Below are 23,429 nucleotides of genomic sequence, written 5' to 3' on the forward strand. Positions count from 1 at the left end.
TAGGAAAAAGCTTGCCCAACGCCTGCAGGAGGCTGAGGAATCCATTGAGGCTGTGAACTCCAAGTGTGCCTCACTGGAGAAGACCAAGCAGAGGCTGCAGGGTGAGGTGGAGGACCTCATGATTGATGTGGAGAGAGCTAATTCTCGAGCACGAGGAGGCCAAGATCCTTCGTGTTCAGCTTGAGCTAAACCAGGTAAAAGGTGAGATTGACAGGAAGCTGTCAGAGAAGGACGAGGAGATGGAGCAGATCAAGAGGAACAGCCAGAGGGTGTCATGAACCGAAGTTCCGCACACAAGCTGGACCCAGGAGCAGAACACACACACACAGAGGTACGAGAGAACAAAAAATAAACTTTATTATAACTGAGGGTGTCCCGGGAGTGTAGAAGGGAAAAAAACGCACGGAACCAGAAAAACCGAGGGACCGGGAGGTGAATCGCGCAGGAACGCCGAGAGCGGGACTGTGGGAGGGATGATAGCGGGGCCGAGGGAACCGGAGGGAGGGGTGAGGGTCCGTGGGGAGAAGCTTCAGAAAGGTCGAGGCGGCTGGGGCTGATTTTGATCCAAATTCCGGACAGGCAGGTGGACAGGCTGGTAGCTCAAACACGCCGAGCTGCGATCGCTGAAGGACGACTACGGACTGGCGTGGAGCAGCAGGCTGGGCAGGATTAAATAGTCCACCTGGTGATCGCCCGGGATGGGATGCAGGTGTGGAGTTAGCAGCCACGCCCACGGGAGTGGGCATCCCATCAGCACCTCGGACGCCGGGCCGCGGACCATGACAGAGGGTGATTGACTCCATGCAGAGCACTCTGGATGCTGAGGTCAGGAGCAGGAATGATGCCCTGAGAGTCAAGAAGAAGATGGAGGGAGACCTGAATGAGATGGAGATTCAGCTGAGCCATGCCAACAGACAGGCTGCTGAGGCACAGAAACAACTGAGGAATGTCCAAGGACAGCTCAAGGTGAGTTGGTAGATTGTGTGTATGTTTGTGTTTTAATTAACCTCCAAGCAAACAATGATAATATCTTTTGTTTGTTTGTCATCAGGATGCTCAGCTGCACCTGGATGATGCAGTCAGAGGACAGGAAGACATGAAGGAGCAGGTCGCCATGGTGGAGCGCAGAAATGGTCTGATGGTGGCTGAGATTGAGGAGCTGCGAGCCGCTCTGGAGCAGACAGAGAGAGGACGCAAAGTGGCTGAGCAGGAGTTGGTTGATGCTAGCGAGCGTGTTGGACTGCTTCACTCTCAGGTTGTTATTCATTACATTACAAGACTTTGAGATATAAGAGAGTGAGAATCACATCATTAAAACTGTTCTCTTTCATTCAGAACACCAGTCTTTTGAACACCAAGAAGAAGCTGGAGGCTGACCTTGTCCAGGTTCAGGGTGAGGTGGATGATGCCGTTCAGGAAGCAAGAAATGCTGAGGAGAAGGCCAAAAAGGCTATCACTGATGGAAGTTAGTACTTTACAAGCCTTCTTTTCTTTTCAAAATTCTTGTTCATGCTTGATCAATAATTCCAATACCACCCATATTTTAGGCTGCCATGATGGCTGAGGAGCTGAAGAAGGAGCAGGACACCAGTGCTCACCTGGAGAGGATGAAGAAGAACCTGGAGGTCACAGTCAAGGACCTGCAGCACCGTCTGGATGAGGCAGAGAGCCTCGCCATGAAGGGTGGCAAGAAGCAGCTCCAGAAACTGGAGTCCAGGGTATGTTGTTCTCGAACTATTATTCAAATATTTAAAAAGAAAAAACACTTTGATTCCATCACATGATCTCCACCCATTTTCTTCTCTGTACTCTTAATATTTATTAAAAGCTGATTATTTATAATGGCATTAAAGGTCCGTGAACTGGAAGCTGAAGTTGAAGCTGAGCAGAGACGTGGAGCTGATGCTGTTAAAGGAGTCCGCAAATATGAGAGGAGAGTGAAGGAGCTCACCTACCAGGTGATTACACATTTACCTAGAAATTCATAATTTCCTAAATTGTTTCTTCTCCAGTTCTAAATAACAGTTTGCTATATATACAGACTGAGGAGGACAAGAAGAATTTGGTCAGACTTCAGGATCTGGTGGACAAGCTACAGCTCAAAGTCAAGGCTTACAAGAGACAGGCTGAGGAGGCTGTGAGTGAAATGTTCTGTGACCTTAAATATTGAAAGATGATTAATTATGTAAATATAGCTCTCATGAATGATCAGATATTTCTTTAACAATCCAACATACTTTAATACTGAACAGGAAGAACAGGCCAACACCCACATGTCCAGACTGAGAAAGGTCCAACATGAGATGGAGGAAGCTCAGGAGCGTGCTGACATTGCTGAATCTCAGGTCAACAAACTGAGAGCCAAGAGCCGTGATGCTGGAAAGGTAATTCATCTAATCCCATTTTAAATTAGTTGTCTTTAGATAGATTATCTTTTATATTATATTATTATTATTAATTTTGTATACACTGATAGAATTTAGTTTGTCCTTCTGCAATCTCATGTGGGATAACCTGTAAAATGTTAATATGTGTTGAATAATTGGATTTTTTTTTTATGATTTTTTTTCTAGGGTGAAAGTGCTGAGTAAGAGACATCTATTTGGAACCTTTTGTCAGCGTTCATAAAATATGAAACAGCTGCTAAATTGTCTGTTTGCAATGTATTAATTCAATAAACTCTTTCCTGTGACTTCATTACATTTAATCAGTATAATTTTTTTTACAAAATTCACATTGGAAAATATAATATTCAACAGAAGAATCATCATTTATACTTACAGGACATTTAGCAAATGAGGACAGCACCTCTGCTTAACATTCATCCTAGCTTTCAGTATCAGTGCTAGCAAGGTTAGCTTTACTAAAGAAACCATATCTTACATAACCTAAGATTATTTAAACATAAATGCTCTATAATAAGCAAAATGTCCATTTAGAATGACAATTAATTCCCACTGTCATATCATTTAAACAAATAAGATAATAATTCAATATTAAAGAAATACTTTCAGTATCATATACAGGGAGTGCAGAATTATTAGGCAAATGAGTATTTTGTCCACTTCATCCTCTTCATGCATGTTGTCTTACTCCAAGCTGTATAGGCTCGAAAGCCTACTACCAATTAAGCATATTAGGTGATGTGCATCTCTGTAATGAGAAGGGGTGTGGTCTAATGACATCAACACCCTATATCAGGTGTGCATAATTATTAGGCAACGTCCTTTCCTTTGGCAAAATGGGTCAAAAGAAGGACTTGACAGGCTCAGAAAAGTCAAAAATAGTGAGATATCTTGAAGAGGGATGCAGCAGTCTCAAAATTGCAAAACCTCTGAAGCATGATCACCGAACAATCAAGCGTTTCATTCAAAATAGTCAACAGGGTCGCAAGCAGCATGTGGAAAAACCAAGGCGCAAAATAACTGCCCATGAACTGAGAAAAGTCAAGCGTGCAGCTGCCAAGATGCCACTTGCCACCAGTTTGGCCATATTTCAGAGCTGCAACATCACTGGAGTGCCCAAAAGCACAAGGTGTGCAATACTCAGAGACATGGCCAAGGTAAGAAAGGCTGAAAGACGACCACCACCGAACAAGACACACAAGCTGAAACGTCAAGACTGGGCCAAGAAATATCTCAAGACTGGTTTTTCTAAAGTTTTATGGACTGATGAAATGAGAGTGAGTCTTGATGGGCCAGATGGATGGGCCCCTGGCTGGATTGGTAAAGGGCAGAGAGCTCCAGTCCGACTCAGACGCCAGCAAGGTGGAGGTGGAGTACTGGTTTGGGCTGGTATCATCAAAGATGAGCTTGTGGGGCCTTTTCGGGTTGAGGATGGAGTCAAGCTCAACTTCCAGTCCTACTGCCAGTTTCTGGAAGACACCTTCTTCAAGCAGTGGTACAGGAAGAAGTCTGCATCCTTCAAGAAAAACATGATTTTCATGCAGGACAATGCTCCATCACACGCGTCCAAGTACTCCACAGCGTGGCTGGCAAGAAAGGGTATAAAAGAAGAAAAACTAATGACATGGCCTCCTTGTTCACCTGATCTGAACCCCATTGAGAACCTGTGGTCCATCATCAAATGTGAGGAGGGAAAACAGTACACCTCTCTGAACAGTGTCTGGGAGGCTGTGGTTGCTGCTGCACGCAATGTTGATGGTGAACAGATCAAAATACTGACAGAATCCATGGATGGCAGGCTTTTGAGTGTCCTTGCAAAGATAGGTGGCTATATTGGTCGCTGATTTGTTTTTGTTTTGTTTTTGAATGTCAGAAATGTATATTTGTGAATGTGGAGATGTTATATTGGTTTCACTGGTAAAAATAAATAATTGAAATGGGTATATATTTGTTTTTTGACACCTTGTCAAGTTAGACCAAAGTCTATAGTTATATTCAATAAAAATGCTAATGAAGATTGGATGCAACTAACATGCATTTTTAATATTACTCTAGGTTATTACAGTGGAGAAAGAGAAAGAACAGCATATTTTATTGAAACACAGTTTTACAACAAACCAAATCCATAAACTTTAATAAAGTGTTTGGAGATTAAACTTCACTTCAGCAACATAACAGAATAGTGTCCCAGCAATGGTGGGATGTACAACAGGATTGCTCCCCATAATGATAAAATGGGCAGCATTGGATTTTGTAAATAAGAATGTCTCAAAGGCATAATTATAGAAAAGCACTGACATTTAAACTACAGGGAATAGAGGTTACTTTTGAGGTCGCTTGCTTGCCTTGTTCCCATTTACACTTGCCTGTAGTATAAAACTGCAGTGCTTCACTTGTTGCTGTATCCTTAGCTATATGGTGTGATCTTTTTCTAGCGTGCCAACCTGCTGATCTGAGAATACCTGTCTCTTACCTTGCACTCAACAACAGCTTTCATTAAATTATGTCTAACATTTACAGAGGTTTCTCACATGACATGACACACACTTTACTCAATCACACATTTATCTAAAATTTATTTATTTATTTTAAAAAGGTTCATAAATTATTTCTTCTCTAGCCACTTTGTGAGGTTGTTGCTTAACTAGGTGAAATTATCAAAGAAGATTCTGTACCAAAAACCTCCCAGTTATTGCACTGGTTGCTAGCAGATTTCCACAGTTAGCTGTACTTCTTCAGATAAAAATGCTTTGAATACTTCCTAACTACTGGCCCAGCAGTAGAAATACTAGAAAGAGTGATGGAAACTGGAAATGGAGAAGGTTTGCCTTCAAAGTAAAAGCTGCACCTCAGCCAAAATTTTTCATAAAGTGCCACTATAACTCTGAAGCCAACTGCCTCCATTTCTAGTTTATGTTACACTTTTGGCAGGTTCAGTACAACTCGGAGAGTAGACAGTGTTTTTGGATACATCCATCACTTCGATTCAAATTGCTACAGCAGAAATATGCTAGTGGCCAAAGCAAACACAAGGTTTTTGCCAACTGGTTGGGGAATAGACCAACTACTTAAGTGACAGGTGGTTACCACTAGCCTCTAGGGCTGTATGACCAAGGTATTATTCACTCAATCCTACACTTTCACCATAATTGTTATATATCTAAAATGGCATACAGGTTAACGTTACGTGGGGAGTGGTTGCATGTCTCCAAAATACCAATAGTCATTCTCATACAGGTCATTACTTGTCCTCAGACCTTTTATTTTGGCAGAGTACTTGATGACAATAACCTCCTATTTATGTCACTCTTCGCTTTTTCTCCATAGAGTTTAAGGCTTTGTGAATGTTGAAGGTATCAGAGACACCTAATGTCTGGATTTGCAAATACAGAAATTTTCTAAAGAAAAAAAAATGGAATATAGTCAAAAGTAAATTGTGAGCATAGAGGCAAATGAGTAGCCATTTATACTGTGTTTCCTAAGGAAGCTTAAGTGGCTAGATCTTTCTAGAGAAATGTCACTGTGTCTCTCCAGAAGTGCAGGCCAAAGTGACTCATCTGTGCTCATTAAAACAGTACTACAGTAACAGTATCGTAGAATTTCAAAAATTCAGTAAGGTTAAACACTTGCTACTGTACACCTAGCAAGACACTAAAACATTAGACTGCATTGTCTGTAATGTGTTCCTCTAAAATACCACAGCTAAAAGAAGCAGAGGAAATAAGTAATTTCCCTGTTTTGGTTGTTTTGTTGTCTTTGTGTCTACTCTGCATTTTTCTTGCTATTCTAGCAAACTCTTGGATCACAGTGAACATGCACAATATGTTATTTTACTCAACATTTTACAATGAACTTATCTTACTTTTAAACATGTGCTTTTTTAGGAAAATACATTTGGAAATTAAACAGACTATTTAAGATGACAAATCTCTTACAGGTTAGGACATGGTCTTAACAACATATCTGAATATTGTCCTATAATATATCCTTCACTTATGCAAAAGACAAGTCACAGCTTCTTCTCTTTGCTGGATTTATTTTTGACCATGGTAGCACCTCGTGACCTGCTGGTAAGATAGCAGACATTAAGACAAGTCTGTGCAAAACTTGGCAATGAAAGGTAATTCTGGCTATGATCCCAGACTTTTCCTTCCATTCATCATTTATCACTTACTCAGTACATCTAAATTAAAATTTAAAAACTGTATGATTATTTTTTCCTTGCAGAAAGACATTAACATTTTTTTTATAACAAACAATTTTCTAGTATTGAATTATCTGAGCTGGCAGTCCTTCTTAAACTCTATTCCTAGTAGAGATATATAACACTTGTCTGGCATTAATACAAAGTCTTGCTCTGAATTTTATTTCAGATAGCTGAGGTGTTTATGTCCTGTAATAGTACACCAGTGGCATTTCAAGACTTCTCCGAATTTAAAACTCAGTACTGGCTATAATGTCAAAATGACTTGAGCTTAGAGTTTAGTATAAACTCTTTCAACTTAATATCACTGTCAAGTTAATATCAAGATTGATTGCAATAAATAATTCACAAACCATGTAGTGCACTATTATAATTTACCACTGGGTATACTGTAGACATTACTGATGTACTCACTATTTATGAGGACACTTACCTTATAAAATCTCTATTGGTTTCTCCATCAAGGAAAAACTTGATGGAGAAGCTGGCTTAAGGAATTAAGCCAGCTTCTCAGCAAGATTCTTTAGGTAACTTAAGGTAAAACTAATGAACAGCGTTCATAATGAATATTATTCATTCTTATGAAAAACAATTACAATATAAGTTCCCATTGACAAGCTCTGTTAATATAAAACTTCAAACTAGGCTCATATTGAAGAGGAGATTGAGGCTGAGAGGGCGGCTCAGGCTAAGATAGAGAAGCAGAGAGCCGACCTCTCCAGGGAGCTTGAAGAGATCAGCAAGAGGCTCAATGAAGCTGGTGGAGCAACAGCTGCTCAGATTGAGTTTAACACAAAGCGAGAAGCTGAGTTTCAGAAATTGCTCTCCGCAAGAAGCAGGCTGACAGTGTTGCAGATTGCCCAGCGCCTGCAGGAGGCTGAGGAATCCATTGAGGCTGTGAACTCCAAGTGTGCCTCACTGGAGAAGACCAAGCAGAGGCTGCAGGGTGAGGTGGAGGACCTCATGATTGATGTGAAGAGAGCTAAAGCCCTGGCTGCCAACCTTGACAAGAAGCAAAGGAACTTTGATAAAGTAAAGATTTAAATATAACCAATATCATCAGAATAGGCATACACCAATAATAACAACTAACTAATTAACCTATATAAACCTAGGTCCTGGCAGAATGGAAGCAGAAGTATGAGGAGAGCCAGGCAGAGCTGGAAGGAGCCCAAAAGAAGGCTCGTTCTCTCTGCACTGAGTTGTTCAAGATGAAGAACTCATATGAAGAGGCTCTGGATCATCTTGAGACCATGAAGAGAGAGAACAAGAACTTGCAGCGTATGCTTATCTTGCTTTTGTTGTAGCAAAAACATTTGCATATGTCAGCTCCAAGTACTCTAACTCTTGGCTGTGTTTGCTCTTTAGAGAAGATCTCAGATCTGACTTAGCAGATTGGTGAGACTGGACAGAGCATCCATGAGCTGGAAAAGGCCAAGAAGACTGTTGAGACTGAGAAGTCTGAAATACTTTATCAGTATTCCCAGCTACACCTGGATGATCCTTTCAGAGGACAGGAAGACATGAAGGAGCAGGTCACCATGGTGGAGCGCAGAAATGGTCTCATGATGGCTGAAATTGAGGAGCTGAGAGCCGCTCTGGAGCAGACAGAGAGAGGATTAGGAGTTGCTGGACAGGAGTTGGTTGGTGCTAGTGACCGTGTCAGACTGCTTCCCTCAGGTTTGATTGTTTTTAACACTTACAATAATATATTAAAATCCTTTTTACAGTGCTCCTCAAAACAAAGCTACTGTATACTATTCTGTACAACTACCTGAGAGAGAATGCAGAAATATGAAAAGTAAATATTAAATTAAACTGAAGTTAAATTAACTAATATATAAATGAGGGTGCCCTCATTTTAATTCCCATCAACTACAAGAGGAACATGCCAACATCTACCTACCCAGGCTGAGAAAGGTTCAGCATGAGCTGGAAGAAGCTCAAGAGTGCAATGACATTGCTGAGTCCCAGGTCAACAAGCTAAGAGCCAAGAGTTTGATCATGCCATGTAACATCTGCGGATTTTACTTTGACATATACCTAAGAACTGCTGCAGACCATGTACATCCTTTGCATTGAAAGAAATTATCCTCTTCCTTCACTGCATACTGGAATATATTTCAAGCCTGAGAAGTAAATTGATATAGAGCGACCAGTAGGAATTAGTTCAAAAATGTCTTTTAAAAATAAACCACCAAAAATACCCCAAAAATTGGGTAATTTCCATGATTTGTTTAACTCAATCCAAACTGTGTAGGGCAATATATTATACTTGCAAAACTGATATTCTAATCCAAAGGAGATTTTAATCACTTTAAGAGAGCAAAGTAGCCTTTGAGGCAACTTCCAGTGCCAAAACATAATATCCTAAACAACTGAAAATTCTATGCCCTCCATCAAACATTGCATTCAGTATATTCAAGCTATTTAAGTGTGAATCACACCTTAAAGTAAACTAAATAGACAGGAAGAGCATAAAAGACTTTATCTTGTTTTATGTATGCTTTACATTATGTAAAATAATAGCCAATAATAAGCGATATCAGAAATTTGTTGAACTTTTGTAATATTGTACAGTTGGAGAATTAAAGTTTTAATTTTTCAACTTTAGTCAAGGTTTCATTTTGATTTCCACTTCTGAAAATGTCAAGCAACAGTCAGTTTTTGTGACTAAAATGCCCTACTTTTGTGTGAAACTTCATAGGGGAATTCAAAACAAATAAGTTGACAGATTTTCTATCAAACTATGGAAATTAAATAACATAAAAACACAAAATTCACCTGCTTCTCTGGATATGTCGGACAAATGTCCTCTCAGTGCAAGAGTGGTATCCTCACTCTGTCCCTTAGCTGTTGTTATTTTTGACTACAGCAATGACTTGTAATCCTCTGTTAAGATGGTAAATGATAAACCACACCTGTCAACAGTTTCAGCACGTAATCTGAGAGGACACTGGAAATTATTCCAAACGTCAAGATACTTTTTCATCTCTGCTCATTCAGTAAAAGTTGAATATAAACATTTTAAATAGAAACTAATACTATGTTCTTGTACCAAAATTGTCATTTTTCAACAATCATAAGTGAAAAACACTCATTTTAAATCTTATTTGTGCAGCTGTTATTTAAGGCCTTACCTGAGGTGTCAACTTTTCTTGTATTACGTTTCCAGGAATCATGTGTTGCTCTTTTAACTTTTATGGAAAGTACAGCAGTATGAAATTAGTATCAGATACCAGAGACATGTATACTGTGCAACTATACACCAGTGACATTCTGACGCTTCCCCAACATTAGCACTCAGTCCTGGCTGTCATATCAAAATTAAATTGATGCAACTGCCTATCATAAAATGTGTCAACTGAAATCTGATCCCCAAGTACTTCTCTGGATTTATTGGAGCAGACACTTCACAAACCATGCTGTGCACTCTTGCTATGTAGTATTGAATAAACTGTGAACATAATAAGAGTAGTAAATACTGTATTTACAAATCAGTTAAAAATGATGTGTTAAAAGTAAAATAACATTATAAGAAAATGCATTAATAATATATATCTGAATGTATAATATAGTCGAATACAGTTCTATACAGATTGACTTACCAGTACTTAATTAGAATATGTAAAGTTGAGAAATTTTTAATTAATATTTGTTTTTTAGATCCAACAGTATTTTATCTTCTTTATTATAGAGAAATTGACTATAAAATTATGTTTAAAAAATATTTTTGGCATTTTTTTTTTGTCTCATGTTTAACAGAACATAATCAAAAATCACAACTATTCTGTCAATCATAAAGTAACATAGAGGTATTTTAATAAGTACTCATGGTGTCAGCAATGAGTCGATAACTGTCAAGTAACAAAGTCCCAGAACCACCCTGTAATGAAGACCGCTTTTTGTCTACATGAGGTGCAGGAACAGTCTGTGGAGCAAGAGACACCATACTTCTTACTCCTCTCAAAGGGAACAAGGTGGGATTTTATATCTTTTAGAAGTTTCTCAAACGTGATTATCAGCAGAGATCTCATTTCAACTGATTTAACTGATTTATTCATTCCATATTACTGGTTTATTTCCCAATCTTCTCACCCCCCAAAGAGATCGGGCACTAAGAGAAATCAGTCTGTAATCCTACAAGAAAAATCTATGAAAAGAAAATGTTTTATTGTTCTTCTGCTTCTTTTATCTGGAAATGTGCAACCTAATCCCGATCCAGACTGCAAATGCTTAAGTACTCCTTGTGATTTCAAAACTTGAACAGGTCTTGGTATCACTCATTTAAATGTCAGAAGTCTTCTTCCCAAACTTGATTTTGTGAAAATTTTGATGAAAGAGTTAGATACTGATATTCTTATATTATCAGAAACCTGGCTTACTAAATCAATTACTGACAAAGACATTGCAATAACGGGCTATAATCTTTTCCGTTGCGACCGCCCCAGAAAGGGTGGCGGTGTTGCAATTTATGTAAAAAGCAAATTCCATGTTACTGTCGATTCATCGGTATCTGTTTGTAAGCAGTTTGAACTTCTTGCCCTCAAACTCCAACTTTTCAAGGGCTATTTTATTACCATTGTGGGCTGTTATAGACCCCCCCTCAGCTAGTAGTGAGGCTTTAGTTTCACTTAGTGAAAAACGATCTACTTTAGATTTTAATGAAATTGTGCTGGCCGGAGATTTCAACTGGGACTGGTTGTCCTCTGCCTCAGACAGTTTTAAATCCATGTGTGATTCATATAATCTCACACAACTAATTTACAGCACAACTCGTCCAAATCTTAAATGCCCAGAAAAGTCATCACTTATTGATTTATTTTTAACTAATATGCCGTATAAATATTCTCACACTGGGGTTTTCGCAAATGATATCAGTGACCACTGTGTGGTAGCTGTAGTCAGTAGGGCTGCCACGATTTGTCGACTAGTCACGATTACGTCGACTATCAAAATCGTCGACGACTGATTTAATAGTCGACGCGTCGTTTGAAACTTTGTACGATCACAAAAGACGCAGGAATAAGTGGCAGGATTTAAGAGTATAATAACGGACTGAAACAGAAGATGGCAGCATTGCATGTACAAGGATGTCAGCTACCGTTAAACCCCGAAGAAGAAGAAGAAGCAGCTGTGTCCCAGAATTCATAGCGCAGCCCAGCGCAGTTTCCAACAATGGCGGCAGCTAGTTAGTTTTAATGTTACTCTTATTATTCTTTCTGGGTCACAAAATAAACGTTTAACATATTTTCAGGCGAGAATGTAGCTGTGTAAACCTCAAATATCTGCTCAGTTTATCAGGACACCACATATTTTCAAAAGCGCTCCGACGTTTTCGGAGACATCTGTTACCCACTAGCTCGTTAGCGAGCCGGGGGCTAGGCTCACTAGCGCCGTGAGAACACCGGACTCCCCGCAAATCGTTTTCAAACCCACCGCCGTCTTTCGCTACTCAGGTTAAATATATATGAGTCACTTAGATAACTTAAAATGTTATTGTTTGGCTTTTTTTTTTTAAGTATTTTATTTGTTCCTGAGTAAATCAGTTTGTCTGAGATTAAAGTTATAGTTTTTACACAGCTGAATAAACGTCAAGCAGACAGCTGATTATCAGAAGTGTGAGATGCTCCAGAATATACTCCAGTGTCCTGTTATATTTTAGATAGCAAGGAGTTTATTAATCTTCACCGAAACAATCTGCAAATTTCATTAAAATTCAATAAACTATCATCTTGTCTTTATTTTTAGTTAGCACAGACCTTAAACACTTAAAGCTGTAAGCTAATGATAGTTATATAAGAGCAGATGCTGCTGGTGCAATAAGCTGTAGTTTTACGTCTAATGGATGATGATCTGATTAGTCGACTAATCGCAAAAATAATCGGTGACTAGTCGACTATCAAAATAATCGTTTGTGGCAGCCCTAGTAGTCAGGCAATCGAAGCTCCCAAAATCAAGGCCACAGATGGCTTTTAAACGAGATTTTAAGCATTTCTGTGAGCAAGCTTTCTTTCATGATTTATGGGACTATAACTGGAGTAGAATCTACCTGATAACTGATCTTGAGCTGGCATGGAATTATTTTTATGATACTTTTATCAAAATTACAAATAAACATGCCCCTATCCGCAAATTTAGAGTAAAATGCAGAAACAACCCTTGATTTTCTCTTCAGCTCTCTAGTCTACTCAAAAAAAGGGATGCTGCCTGGGCTAAGGCCAGAAAAACTAAATCCGAAGCGGATTGGCTGATTTTTAGACAGCTTAGAAACCGTTCAACTTCCTTAATTAAAAAGGCCAAATCAGAATTCTATCTTTCAAATACTACTAAACATTTGAACGATCCTAAAAAATTCTGGAAAATAATAAAATCTTCTTATGGGGACATAATTACAAATGAGATGCCAACTTTTGTTGTAAAAGACTCCTGTACTTTAACAGAGAAATGCGACATTCTAAACTGCTTTAATGAGCATTTTGTTTCTTCAGGATCTCTATTTGAATCTTTATATCCAGATTTAAAACAGCTTAATCAACAAGAGGCTCTCTCTGCAACCGCTCAAACTGAATCTGTGGTCCAACCCTTCAGTTTTTCTCCGCTAAATGTTTTTGAGGTCCAGAGGAACAGATCAACTTGATCCCTATTTTCTTAAGTTGGCTGCAGATTTTATAGCAGAACCAATAACTTACATTTTTAATCTTAGCCTCTCGAACAGTGAGATCCCTGTAATATAGAAATCTGCCTATGTTCTCCCTTTGCTGAAAGGAGGTGATCCTTCAGATGTTAATAATTACAGGCCCATATCTAAATTGTGTGTTCTAGCAAAAGTTCTAGAAAAGTTCATTAGTGAACAACTGAAAGATTTTTTGGACAAAAATTCAGTTCTTTCCCAACATCAGTCAGGATTCAGAAAACAACACAGCACAATAACTGCTGCTATTAAAGTGGTTAATGACATTGTTGATTCAATGGACTGCAAAAAATACTGTGCGGCTCTTTTTCTTGACTTGTCAAAGGCTTTTGATACAGTTGACCATGCTATTTTATTAAATAGACTAAACAATATTGGTCTATCTGTAAATGCTGTAAGTTGGTTTTCAAATTACTTGTCAGCAAGAAAACAGTGTGTCCGTGCTGCTGGGTCTTCTTCCTCTTTTCTCCCAGTATCCAAAGGAGTTCTGCAGGGCTCCATATTAGGACCATTGCTATTTTCTCTTTACATAAACAACCTTTGTGATAATTTGTCAAATGCAGCATTTCATCTTTATGCAGATGATACAATTATTTATTGTTCATCCCCTTCAGTAGCACAAACCCTGCAATTTCTGCAGTCTGCCTTTGATGTCGTTCAGTCCCATTTAACTCAACTTAAGTTGGTGTTAAATCCAGAGAAATCCAAGTTTATGTTATTCTCAAATGGCAAAGAGTTGTTAGCTACGTCTCCTAAGATTAAAACAATTCAAGGATCTGAAATTGAAATGGTCACATCTTACAAGTATCTAGGGATCATTATAGATCAGAATTTGTCATTTAAGACTCACATTCAAAGGCTTGTGTCGAAGTTAAAACTAAAACTAGGTTACTTTTTAGAAACCAATCCTGTTTCTCCCTCCAAGTGAGAAAACATTTGATTCGTTCAACCTTTTTACCTTTATTGGATTATGGTGACCTGCTTTTTATGAATGCACCTGCCCACTACCTAAAGAGGTTGGATACTGTGTACCATTGTGCTTTACGTTTTATTACTGGCTATGGAAGTCGTGTACATCATTGTTCTCTGTATGCTGCTGCTAAATGTCCATCTTTGCATATTCGTAGACTCTCCCATTGGTTGATTTTTATCTATAAATCTCTCCTTGGGCTGGTTCCATCTTATTTATGTGTTTATATGTGTAAAAACCACAACCAATACAACCTTCGTTCGAACAAAATCATACACTTGATTGTCCCAAAAATCAGAACAGAATGGGGGAAAGGGGCTTTTAAATACGCTGCCCCTGCTTCCTGGAATAATCTGCAGAAGGAACTGAAATTATCAGAATTGGTTACCTTGGGAGAGTTTAAGTCTGTCTTAAAGGAACGAGAGAACAGCTCTTTTACTCAGTGTGATTGTTTTTAATGTACTCTTTTTGTATTTGATCTGTTATTGTATATTTTACACATGTTTGTATGCGATATTGTATTTGTTTTAAATGTTATATACCTATGTGGTATGTGACTTTTGTTGCTATGATGCCAGGTCTCTCTTGGAAATGAGATTTTTAATCTCAATGAGATTTTTTACCTGGATAAATAAAGGATTAATAAAGTGAAAAGCTGTGCTGAGCAGACACACTCGAGCAGCAACTCTGGAAACCCAATCCAGCTGACAGGCATGTGACACAGGTGAGTGTGGTCAAGTATTCACTGGTTACCATATTTTAACGGTTTAGACATTCCTGTTAAATATGTTGCTGCTGTTTGAGTGTAGTGGCACTTTGGTCAGTCAACTGAATGAATAAATATTTTTACTGAAATATGATGGTTGAAATATTAGACACAAAGGAGCAAAGCAACTTAATTTTGGCATTTCTTTAGATTGCAGCATCTTTACACAGGATACTATTAGTTTTCAGTTGGGGTCCAGTGAGGTAAGTGGTTCGATGTAAATGACATTTTCATGATAGAAGATATCTGCTTAAGAAAATTTCAAGAACTCATAAATGGTCACATTGTTTCAATTTATGTCATATTTTCAGTCTCCAGTAAAGTGCCAACATGAGCACAGACGCGGAGATGGAGCAGTATGGCCCGGCAGCCATTTGCCTCCGGAAGCCAGAAAAGGAGAGGATTGAAGCTCAAAACACCCCATTTGATGCCAAGACGGCCTTCATTGTGACTGATCCTGATGAAGTATATGTCAAGTGTAAACTTATCAAGAGGGAGGGTGGTAAAGCCACTGTTGAGACAGAGGGAGGAAAGGTAGGTAAAAATTCTTTCCATTTTACGTCTATATATTTGTCATCCTGTCTATGTAAACATTTGTCTGCTATATCACAACAAACACCCTGTTGATTATTTAAAAATTGCTTTCTATTCAGACAGTTACTGTGAAAGAGGAAGACATCCACCCCAGGAACCCTCCAAAGTTCGATAAGATGGAGGATATGGCAATGATGACACACCTTAACGAGCCATCTGTGCTGTTTAACCTCAAAGAGCGTTTTGCATCATGGATGATCTACGTAAGTTTTATTTGAAGGTTTATCTAAAAGAAATAAAATGCAAATGAAAAATGAAAAATGAGAAATGTAAGCAACCCTTATGCTCTCTGCTATGATACAGACCTACTCTGGGTTGTTCTGCGTCGTCGAAAATCCCTACAAGTGGCTTCCTGTGTATGATGCTACATGTGTAGCAGCATACAGAGGAAAGAAGAGGATTGAGGCTCCACCCCACATCTTCTCCATCTCTGACAATGCCTATCAGTTCATGCTCACTGGTAAGTAGTAGTTACTGTTAAAGTTTGTGAATACAAACTAAAAGATGCCTTAAATGTGAGGTTATTGCTGCAGTTAGATAAAATTCTTTAATGTTTGTATTCCAGATCGGGAAAACCAATCTGTTCTGATTACGAGAGTATTGCACACATGATTATCTCTAAAACTTGATACAGAGGATGAATCTTGAAAATGTGTCTCTTATACTGTCTCCAGTGGAGAATCTGGTGCAGGAAAGACTGTCAACACCAAACGTGTCATCCAGTACTTCGCAACAATTACATGAGCTAAGAAGGAATCATCACCTGGCAAGATGCAGGTAATATTGGTTATTTATGATAGACCCATGTGTGGGTTGAGTTTAAGTACGATTCTAATGTTCTAATGTCATTTACAGCTTTTGTTGTGGCAAAAACATTTGCATATATCAGCTCCAAGTACTCTTGGCTGTGTTTGCTCTGTAGAGGAGATCTCAGATCTGACTGAGCAGATTGGTGAGACAGGAAAGACCATCCATGAGCTGGAAAATGCCAAGAAGACTGTTGAGACTGAGAAGTCTGAAATTCAGACAGCTGTGGAGGAAGCTGAGGTAATGTATTTTATAAAAATGTACTGTTTGTATTCAAATTTTAAAAAGTATCCCTTCTCCAGTTTATGTTGCAATAAAAAAATTTTTTTACATAACTCTTTTAATCATTTAAAGGGAACTCTGGAGCACGAGGAGGCCAAGATCCTTCGTGTTCAGCTTGAGCTAAACCAGGTTAAAAGTGAGATTGACAGGAAGCTGTCAGAGAAGGATGAGGAGATGGAGCAGATCAAGAGGAACAGCCAGCGGGTAATTGACTCCATGCAGAGCACTCTGGATGCTGAGGTCAGGAGCAGGAATGATGCCCTGAGAGTCAAGAAGAAGATGGAGGGAGACCTGAATGAGATGGAGATTCAGCTGAGCCATGCCAACAGACAGGCTGCTGAGGCCCAGAAACAACTGAGGAATGTCCAAGGACAGCTCAAGGTGACCTTTTTTCCTGATCATTTGTTAAAGAAACAGAATAGGTACTTATTTATTGATTGATTTATTTCATCAGGATGCCCAACTGCACCTTGATGAAGCTCTCAGAGGACAGGAAGACATGAAGGAGCAGGTCGCCATGGTGGAGCGCAGAAATGGTCTGATGGTGGCTGAGATTGAGGAGCTGAGAGCCGCTCTGGAGCAGACAGAGAGAGGACGCAAAGTAGCTGAGCAGGAGTTGGTTGATGCTAGCGAGCGTGTTGGACATATACATATATACATTATTATTATTTGCATTATACATTATTTGCATGTCTGAACCAGAATTAACACACTTAAGGATTAGGGAACAAAAACATAATATAATACAGAATTAAACTGCAGGTTAATAAATAAATAAACCAATAATTAAATAAATGCCTAACCATAAAAAAACATAAATACTGTTGTTGATATTATGATGATGATTAGTGTATCGATTCTGATATATTCTATATATGTAGATTCTTGATATAGCATCCAATATTTAAACCAAAATATATTTTTCTTGTTTCATTCAGAACACCAGTCTTTTGAATACCAAGAAGAAGCTGGAGGCTGACCTTGTCCAGGTTCAGGGTGAGGTGGATGATGCAGTTCAGGAAGCAAGAAATGCTGAGGAGAAGGCCAAAAAGGCTATCACTGATGTGAGATTTTTTTTTCTTCTATTTTGTTTTTCACTATTACAGGGTTCTGAAATCTCTAATTTGCAGTTCATGTTAAGTTCGATTTTAATGTAGAACAGATTTTAAATTTTGGAAATATTTCATCACTTCAGGCTGCCATGATGGCTGAGGAGCTGAAGAAGGAGCAGGACACCAGTGCTCACCTGGAGAGGATGAAGAAGAACCTGGAGGTCACAGTCAAGGACCTGCAGCACCGTCTGGATGAGGCAGAGAACCTCGCCATGAAGGGTGGCAAGAAGCAGCTCCAGAAACTGGAGTCCAGGGTACAAACTATACACAGTACTAAAACTAGTTTCACAATCGAAGTCTACCTTTCTGTAGACATGTTCTTTTGCCCTCAGCGAGACTTAGTTTTTCTTGTAATTAAATTAATTATGCTTTAATTAATTTACTTGTTTTCTTTTATTCGTTATTTATTTATATCTATATATATTTATATATGTATCTTTATTATTTAGTTTTGGTGTACAGCACTTTGCGTCAACTATGGTTATTTTAAAGTGCTTTTTAAGTAAAGATGATGATGATGATGAGGTAGAATTAAGACACTTTTATTTCTATGCTTTACCATGGCAATAATAATGTAGCTACATTGTTTTATTATATTATATTCTTTTATCAAATTCCAGGTGCGTGAACTGGAAGTTGAACTTGAAGCTGAGCAGTGACGTGGAGCTGATGCCATTAAAGGAGTCCGGAAATATGAGAGGAGAGTGAAAGAGCTCACTTACGAGGTAATTAATTATCTAACTAAAAATGATCTAATTTATTGTGCCCATTCCCTTTCACTTACAACCCTAATTGTTTAGACTGAGGAGGACAAAAAGAACATCACAAGACTTCAGGATCTGGTCAGCAAGCTGCAGTTAAGGCTTACAAGAAACAGGCTGAGTAGGCTGTGAGTCAACTACAATTATATGACAAATTTCCTTCAGCTTGGTTCATCGCACGCCCATTGACTCCCCTATAACTAAGTCAGAATTTTGTAAATCCTTTACAGGAGGAGCAGGCAAACACTCACATGTCCAGGCTCAGGAAGGTTCAGCATGAGCTGGAGGAAGCTCAGGAGCGTGCTGACATTGCTGAGTCCCAGGTCAACAAGTTGAGAGCCAAGAGCTGTGACACTGGAAAGGTAGCAACTTCTGTCCAAATATCCAAAAAAAAAACCAAAAACAATTGTGCACATCATTATAAGTGAGACACATTGTAATGCTTTGTGCAGTTAAGCAAAAATTATTAAAACAAGATATGTTAAAACAGAAAAAGTCTTCAGAGGATTCAAATAACTTAAAACCTTTAAATAACTCTTTTTTTCTGTTTGTTTGTTTTTTCAGAGTGAGTCTGCTGAATAAGACACACTTGAATGAAGCTGTTCAACAGATTTCATAAAATATGAATCATCTGTTGGATGCTTTTAATGCATATTGCAAAATATCAATCAATGTTTTGAAAATGACTCATTCATTTTAATGTTTCTTTGCTTTCGTAAAATAATGTTTAGAATGTAAATGTAATCAATTAAGAGGGAGCTATTAAAAGTAATAAATAAAAAGCCATACTGAATTGCTTAGTAGCCACTTTTGAAAAGGAGTATTCAGAAGGAATATTTATTAGCTCTACAGATAGCCATATAATGCAGAAAATATCTAAGAAGTAATAGCTCCTGCAACCAGTATTTTATGTGAAAGACATGTAAAAGGCCAAACTTACCTGTGGATTTACCAAAGGTTTTTAGAGTGTATTTGTCATGATAAATCAAATAATAAATACATAAGTATACATAAATTAAAGAAATCAATGAATTTGAAAATGAATTTAATGTTTGTTAATTAAATGAGTTTCTGTTACTAAAAGATTCTCAGTAAAAGTTCTGATAGTGTCTTGGTTTTATATAGATCTAGTGAGCTAGGTGGCTTATTAATAGTGACATATTTAGACAGAAACCATTTGCTAAGAACTGGTCAAATTTATTGTATTTATTGTACGTATAAGGAAGTTATTTATTTTCATTTGACAGCTTTTCATTTTATGAATTGACTAAATAACAAGAGAATAGGGCTGATAACTAAGGGACTGTTCATGGTCAGCACCTTAACCTGTCAGTGTTATTTAATTGTTTTCCAGTTTTAAGGAGTGCAGTCAGATATATATATATATCTGACATATATTATATATGTGTTGGTCAGGCTTCACTAAATATGAGCTAGGCACAGTGATGAAGCTCATAGGCCATCTATTTCCACAGGGCAACAAAAGGAGAAGTCTAGTGTACAAACAATAAACAGTAGTAAGAGCTAGTTACTGTTAGTAACTAGCTCTTACTACAGTGCACATCTAGCAGGTAAGGAGAAGTCTGACTCAGAACGTACCATTTGAGGCCAAAACAACTTTCTTTATAACTGATCCCGATGAGCTGTATGTCTAATATAAACTGATTAAGAGAAAGGGTGGCAAAGTCACAGTGAAAAGATGGTATATTGGTACACAAAAAAGATACTGTTGAATATTTAAAAACACAATTTCTATTCGGGTGGTCACTGTGACAGAGGGAATTTAACCATAAAACCCTTCAACGTTCAGTAAACATGTCAAAGGCACGCAATGGAAAAGGCACATAGCTGGTTAAGAAGGAGGAGGAAAAGTTTACATGAATGTACCACTAGTATATTTCAAATCCTCTCTTTCAAGGTTTCATTAAGGACCAAACCATTTCAACCAACCCTCTGTTGTTGCAATGTTTTAAATCTGAACAGGAAAATCAGTTAAATTCTGAAACCACCTGGTAACCAGTGACAAGAGACAAAAACAGTATAATCTAGATATAAACCCCAATCCAATCAAATCAAAATTAATTTCTATAGCACATAATAATACAATTAAGTTGTGCTTCACAGTCAGTCAGAGCAATAGCATAAGACAGAATAAAAAAAAGAAAACAGTTAAAAGTTGTATTTTTTTATTTACAATATTTTATTGTGAACATATTTTTCTAAACTTTCAGAACTTTAGTTTTTTAACCCTAAGAAAAAGCTGATGGCTTACTTGTCAGCCTGAAGTGTGATATGATGATCTGTATAAACTGGACATGAATGCATGGTAGGGTTTGGGAATAATTAGAGTTTTTCATTGTTCGTGTGTGTTGTATCTCACAGCTGAGGGAACTAGAAGTCGAAACTAAGCTGAGATGTGGAGCTGAGTCAGTTCTCTTTTAATTACAGTTAGTAATCTGTATAGACTGAGGAGGAGAAGAAGAATGTGACCAAGCTTCAGGATCTTGCCGTCAAACTGCAGTACTGTATCTTGTTCTTTGTACTGTACTGTTGTTCTTTGTCATTCCATTTCCAAGTCAAAAACCTGATTTATGAGTAAAGTTACAATTTAATGACACTTATGTTTGTTGAAAAGTGTACTCTACTGATCCATAAAACAGTTTAAGTGCAATTTGGCTCTATGTTTCTTAATGTCTCTTAATGTTCCAGTTTTGAGTACCCGGTTCACAGGCTGAGAGCTGGAAAGGGAGCTTTTTATTCAGGTGATAGCTAATAATTGCATTAGAATTGTTCACACATACTTTGCTGGTTAAAAGCTAAAAAAAAATGACTAAAAGATTTGAGTCTGACTAACACCACCATGGATTAATCATTTTATTATTTAATATAGTGAAACAAATTTTAAGCATTTCGCAATTTCCTAGCAAGCTTCCAAGAAGTGTTTATTGTTGTTTTCCAATTTACTATTCTTAGAAGAACTAAGTAAACAGAAAATAATAAAGTTCTGTAATTAAAACTTTCCCAACAGCAACCACTGTCAGGCCAGTGTTTAAGAAGATGTTAGGACTTAACGGGGACTCAACGGCACTTGTAACAGTGAGGCACTTCCTGTTCTGGAATGACAATTAGCTTAGTATAAGCTGAAAACCATTGCAAGAATCCAAGTACTCTCTTGTGGCTTCTTGTTGGCCAGTATTGTCAATGCTATGAAAGCTCAGCAGTATGACAGCAAATTAATAGGAATCCTAATAGTGCTCTAAATTTATGACCAGGACCAGTATTTGTTGCCAACTTAGCCTGCTTGTAAACACAGTGCTGACTGCTGAGTGACCTATTTTAAATGAACCCAGCTTTCATCAAAGGTCACACAGGCCAATAGTAATTGAAGTGCTCCTGTGAGTGTTGGTAAGAAGAAGAAGAAAAAGACGAATCAGAACAAGACAAAGAACTTTATGAATGTTTGTAAAATGATTGATAATTAATATAGTATTACTCAACATTATATTATCTTTGAGGAGTATAATGTAAGACAGTTGTTTTCTTATTTCTTTATTTTTATTTGTGGTACAGCTGGGGTGTCTGCTACAATGGAAAACTACAATGTGAAGGACATGGCTATAACTCAATATTGTACACAGCAGGCTACAGGAGGCATGAAGGAAGTATTAATTAGATGCAGTTAAAGGAGCTTTTGTGCTTGGCACCAGAGGAGGCACAGGTGTTCCAAGCCCCCGGACAGATTGTATTTATGAGATCATATTACACTAGCAGGATGTGAATTTGTGAGCCAGTACATTTTTCGGGGTTAGCTTGAGCATTGTAGTGCACATACCCAGCAGCTGAAAGATATAGTCTCATATGACTGACACAAACTATGTTCCTTTAAACAAAGCTGTTAGCATGTCTCTAATGAATAACTGACCAATTAGGCAAGCAGCAATTGTCTGCTTGAACAAGGAGTGAAACTACTACAATTTAATGTTATTTATTTTCTCACTCAAACTACTGAAGTGTTAGGCATTTTTTTCTCATTTCATAGGAAACATTCTACAAGTATGCAAGAAGGCAAGCACTGTTTAGTTCACAATATTCTCAAACAGTTAAAACTGTGTTCTGTACTTTTTATTTATATGATCATATATAACATATAATAGCTCCAGTTCCAGCATGCTAATTAGTATTAGCTTATTAATGATCTGATGCAAAAATATTGTTAAGCACACATAGAGAGTTTTATAGTTAGTCTCACCTCTTCAAGCTTTCTTTTTCCTTCTTGTATTTTTATGTCACTTTATAAGTTACTACATTTCATATTAAACTAATAAGTTATCTTATAAAGGGGGCACTCTAGAATGTTCCCCTTCTCTGTCTGTACCCTTTTTCTGAAAACATAAAACAAAGATTAAAGTCAAAGAACGAAAGCCAAAGACACTACCCATCATTCTCCCAGTGCTACTACCCCGTCATGGAATAATCTCACACTCTTTTAAAGCTTCTTAGGCTCCTCCTTGCCAGACATGGTTGGCATGTTTTTACTCAGTTTAGGGCTTAGTGCAGAGGGCCATCTATAAGCATCTACACACCCAAGGACATTCAAAGGAGAACATTAGTCAGGACAATCAATCTCTGCCCATGTACCCATTGGCACCTTCTAAAAAAAGGCTTGTTTTATTCACTGTATCCCAGCAGATTAAGTGTAAATTGTATGATGTTTGGATTCACAGTAATAAAAAAGTTTAAGCAAGAAATCATTAAAAACTTTACATTTGTATACATATGCAAACTTCAAACCGTACTTAAAACTATCAAAGGTCAGTTTAAAACTAATTCTGCA

General features: G+C 37.9%; 2 protein-coding genes, 1 long non-coding RNA gene and 1 pseudogene across 7 annotated transcripts in view; all 4 read left to right on the top strand.

Moving 5' to 3' along the window:
- Positions 1-2,670, top strand: part of LOC309705716 (myosin heavy chain, fast skeletal muscle-like) — a 30,156-nt pseudogene extending 27,486 nt beyond the window's left edge. The window contains exons 30-38 of the transcript XR_014280854.1: positions 4-269; positions 787-966; positions 1,052-1,255; positions 1,336-1,461; positions 1,548-1,718; positions 1,854-1,958; positions 2,042-2,137; positions 2,253-2,384; positions 2,574-2,670. The product of XR_014280854.1 is annotated as a myosin heavy chain, fast skeletal muscle-like (transcript). The remainder of the gene's footprint in view (positions 1-3; positions 270-786; positions 967-1,051; positions 1,256-1,335; positions 1,462-1,547; positions 1,719-1,853; positions 1,959-2,041; positions 2,138-2,252; positions 2,385-2,573) is intronic.
- A 3,781-nt stretch (positions 2,671-6,451) lies between these two features.
- On the top strand, positions 6,452-18,033 carry LOC309705647 (uncharacterized protein; the record flags this gene model as incomplete). The annotated part of the gene is made up of 8 exons (XM_082531573.1): positions 6,452-6,475; positions 7,255-7,641; positions 7,725-7,890; positions 16,556-16,680; positions 16,795-17,103; positions 17,177-17,351; positions 17,661-17,786; positions 17,918-18,033. 7 exons carry the CDS (start codon positions 6,452-6,454, stop codon positions 17,699-17,701), a joined length of 1,227 nt encoding a protein of 408 aa, XP_082387699.1. The 3' UTR covers positions 17,702-17,786; positions 17,918-18,033.
- Positions 10,534-16,602, top strand: LOC309705714 (myosin heavy chain, fast skeletal muscle-like). 4 transcript variants are annotated; one of them, XM_082531651.1, is made up of 8 exons: positions 10,534-10,589; positions 14,852-14,997; positions 15,190-15,242; positions 15,351-15,573; positions 15,693-15,836; positions 15,937-16,093; positions 16,308-16,410; positions 16,489-16,602. In XM_082531651.1, the coding sequence occupies exons 4-8, from the start codon at positions 15,370-15,372 to the stop codon at positions 16,553-16,555; spliced, it is 675 nt and encodes a 224-aa protein (XP_082387777.1). In that variant the 5' UTR covers positions 10,534-10,589; positions 14,852-14,997; positions 15,190-15,242; positions 15,351-15,369; the 3' UTR covers positions 16,556-16,602. The 4 variants fall into 4 exon arrangements, with proteins under 4 accessions (XP_082387777.1, XP_082387775.1, XP_082387774.1 ...); XM_082531649.1 differs by lacking the exon at positions 10,534-10,589 and adding an exon at positions 11,526-12,068; XM_082531650.1 differs by lacking the exon at positions 10,534-10,589 and adding an exon at positions 11,754-11,800.
- Positions 18,034-18,462: 429 nt separating the features above from the next.
- LOC309705718 lies at positions 18,463-18,914 on the top strand. Its single transcript, XR_014276594.1, has 3 exons — positions 18,463-18,559; positions 18,635-18,723; positions 18,826-18,914. It is a non-coding gene; the product is annotated as an uncharacterized lncRNA (long non-coding RNA).
- The last annotated feature ends 4,515 nt before the right edge of the window (positions 18,915-23,429 follow it).

This window comes from Aulonocara stuartgranti (assembly GCF_965226115.1).
Source record: "Aulonocara stuartgranti genome assembly, chromosome: 4".
NCBI lineage: Eukaryota > Metazoa > Chordata > Actinopteri > Cichliformes > Cichlidae > Aulonocara > Aulonocara stuartgranti.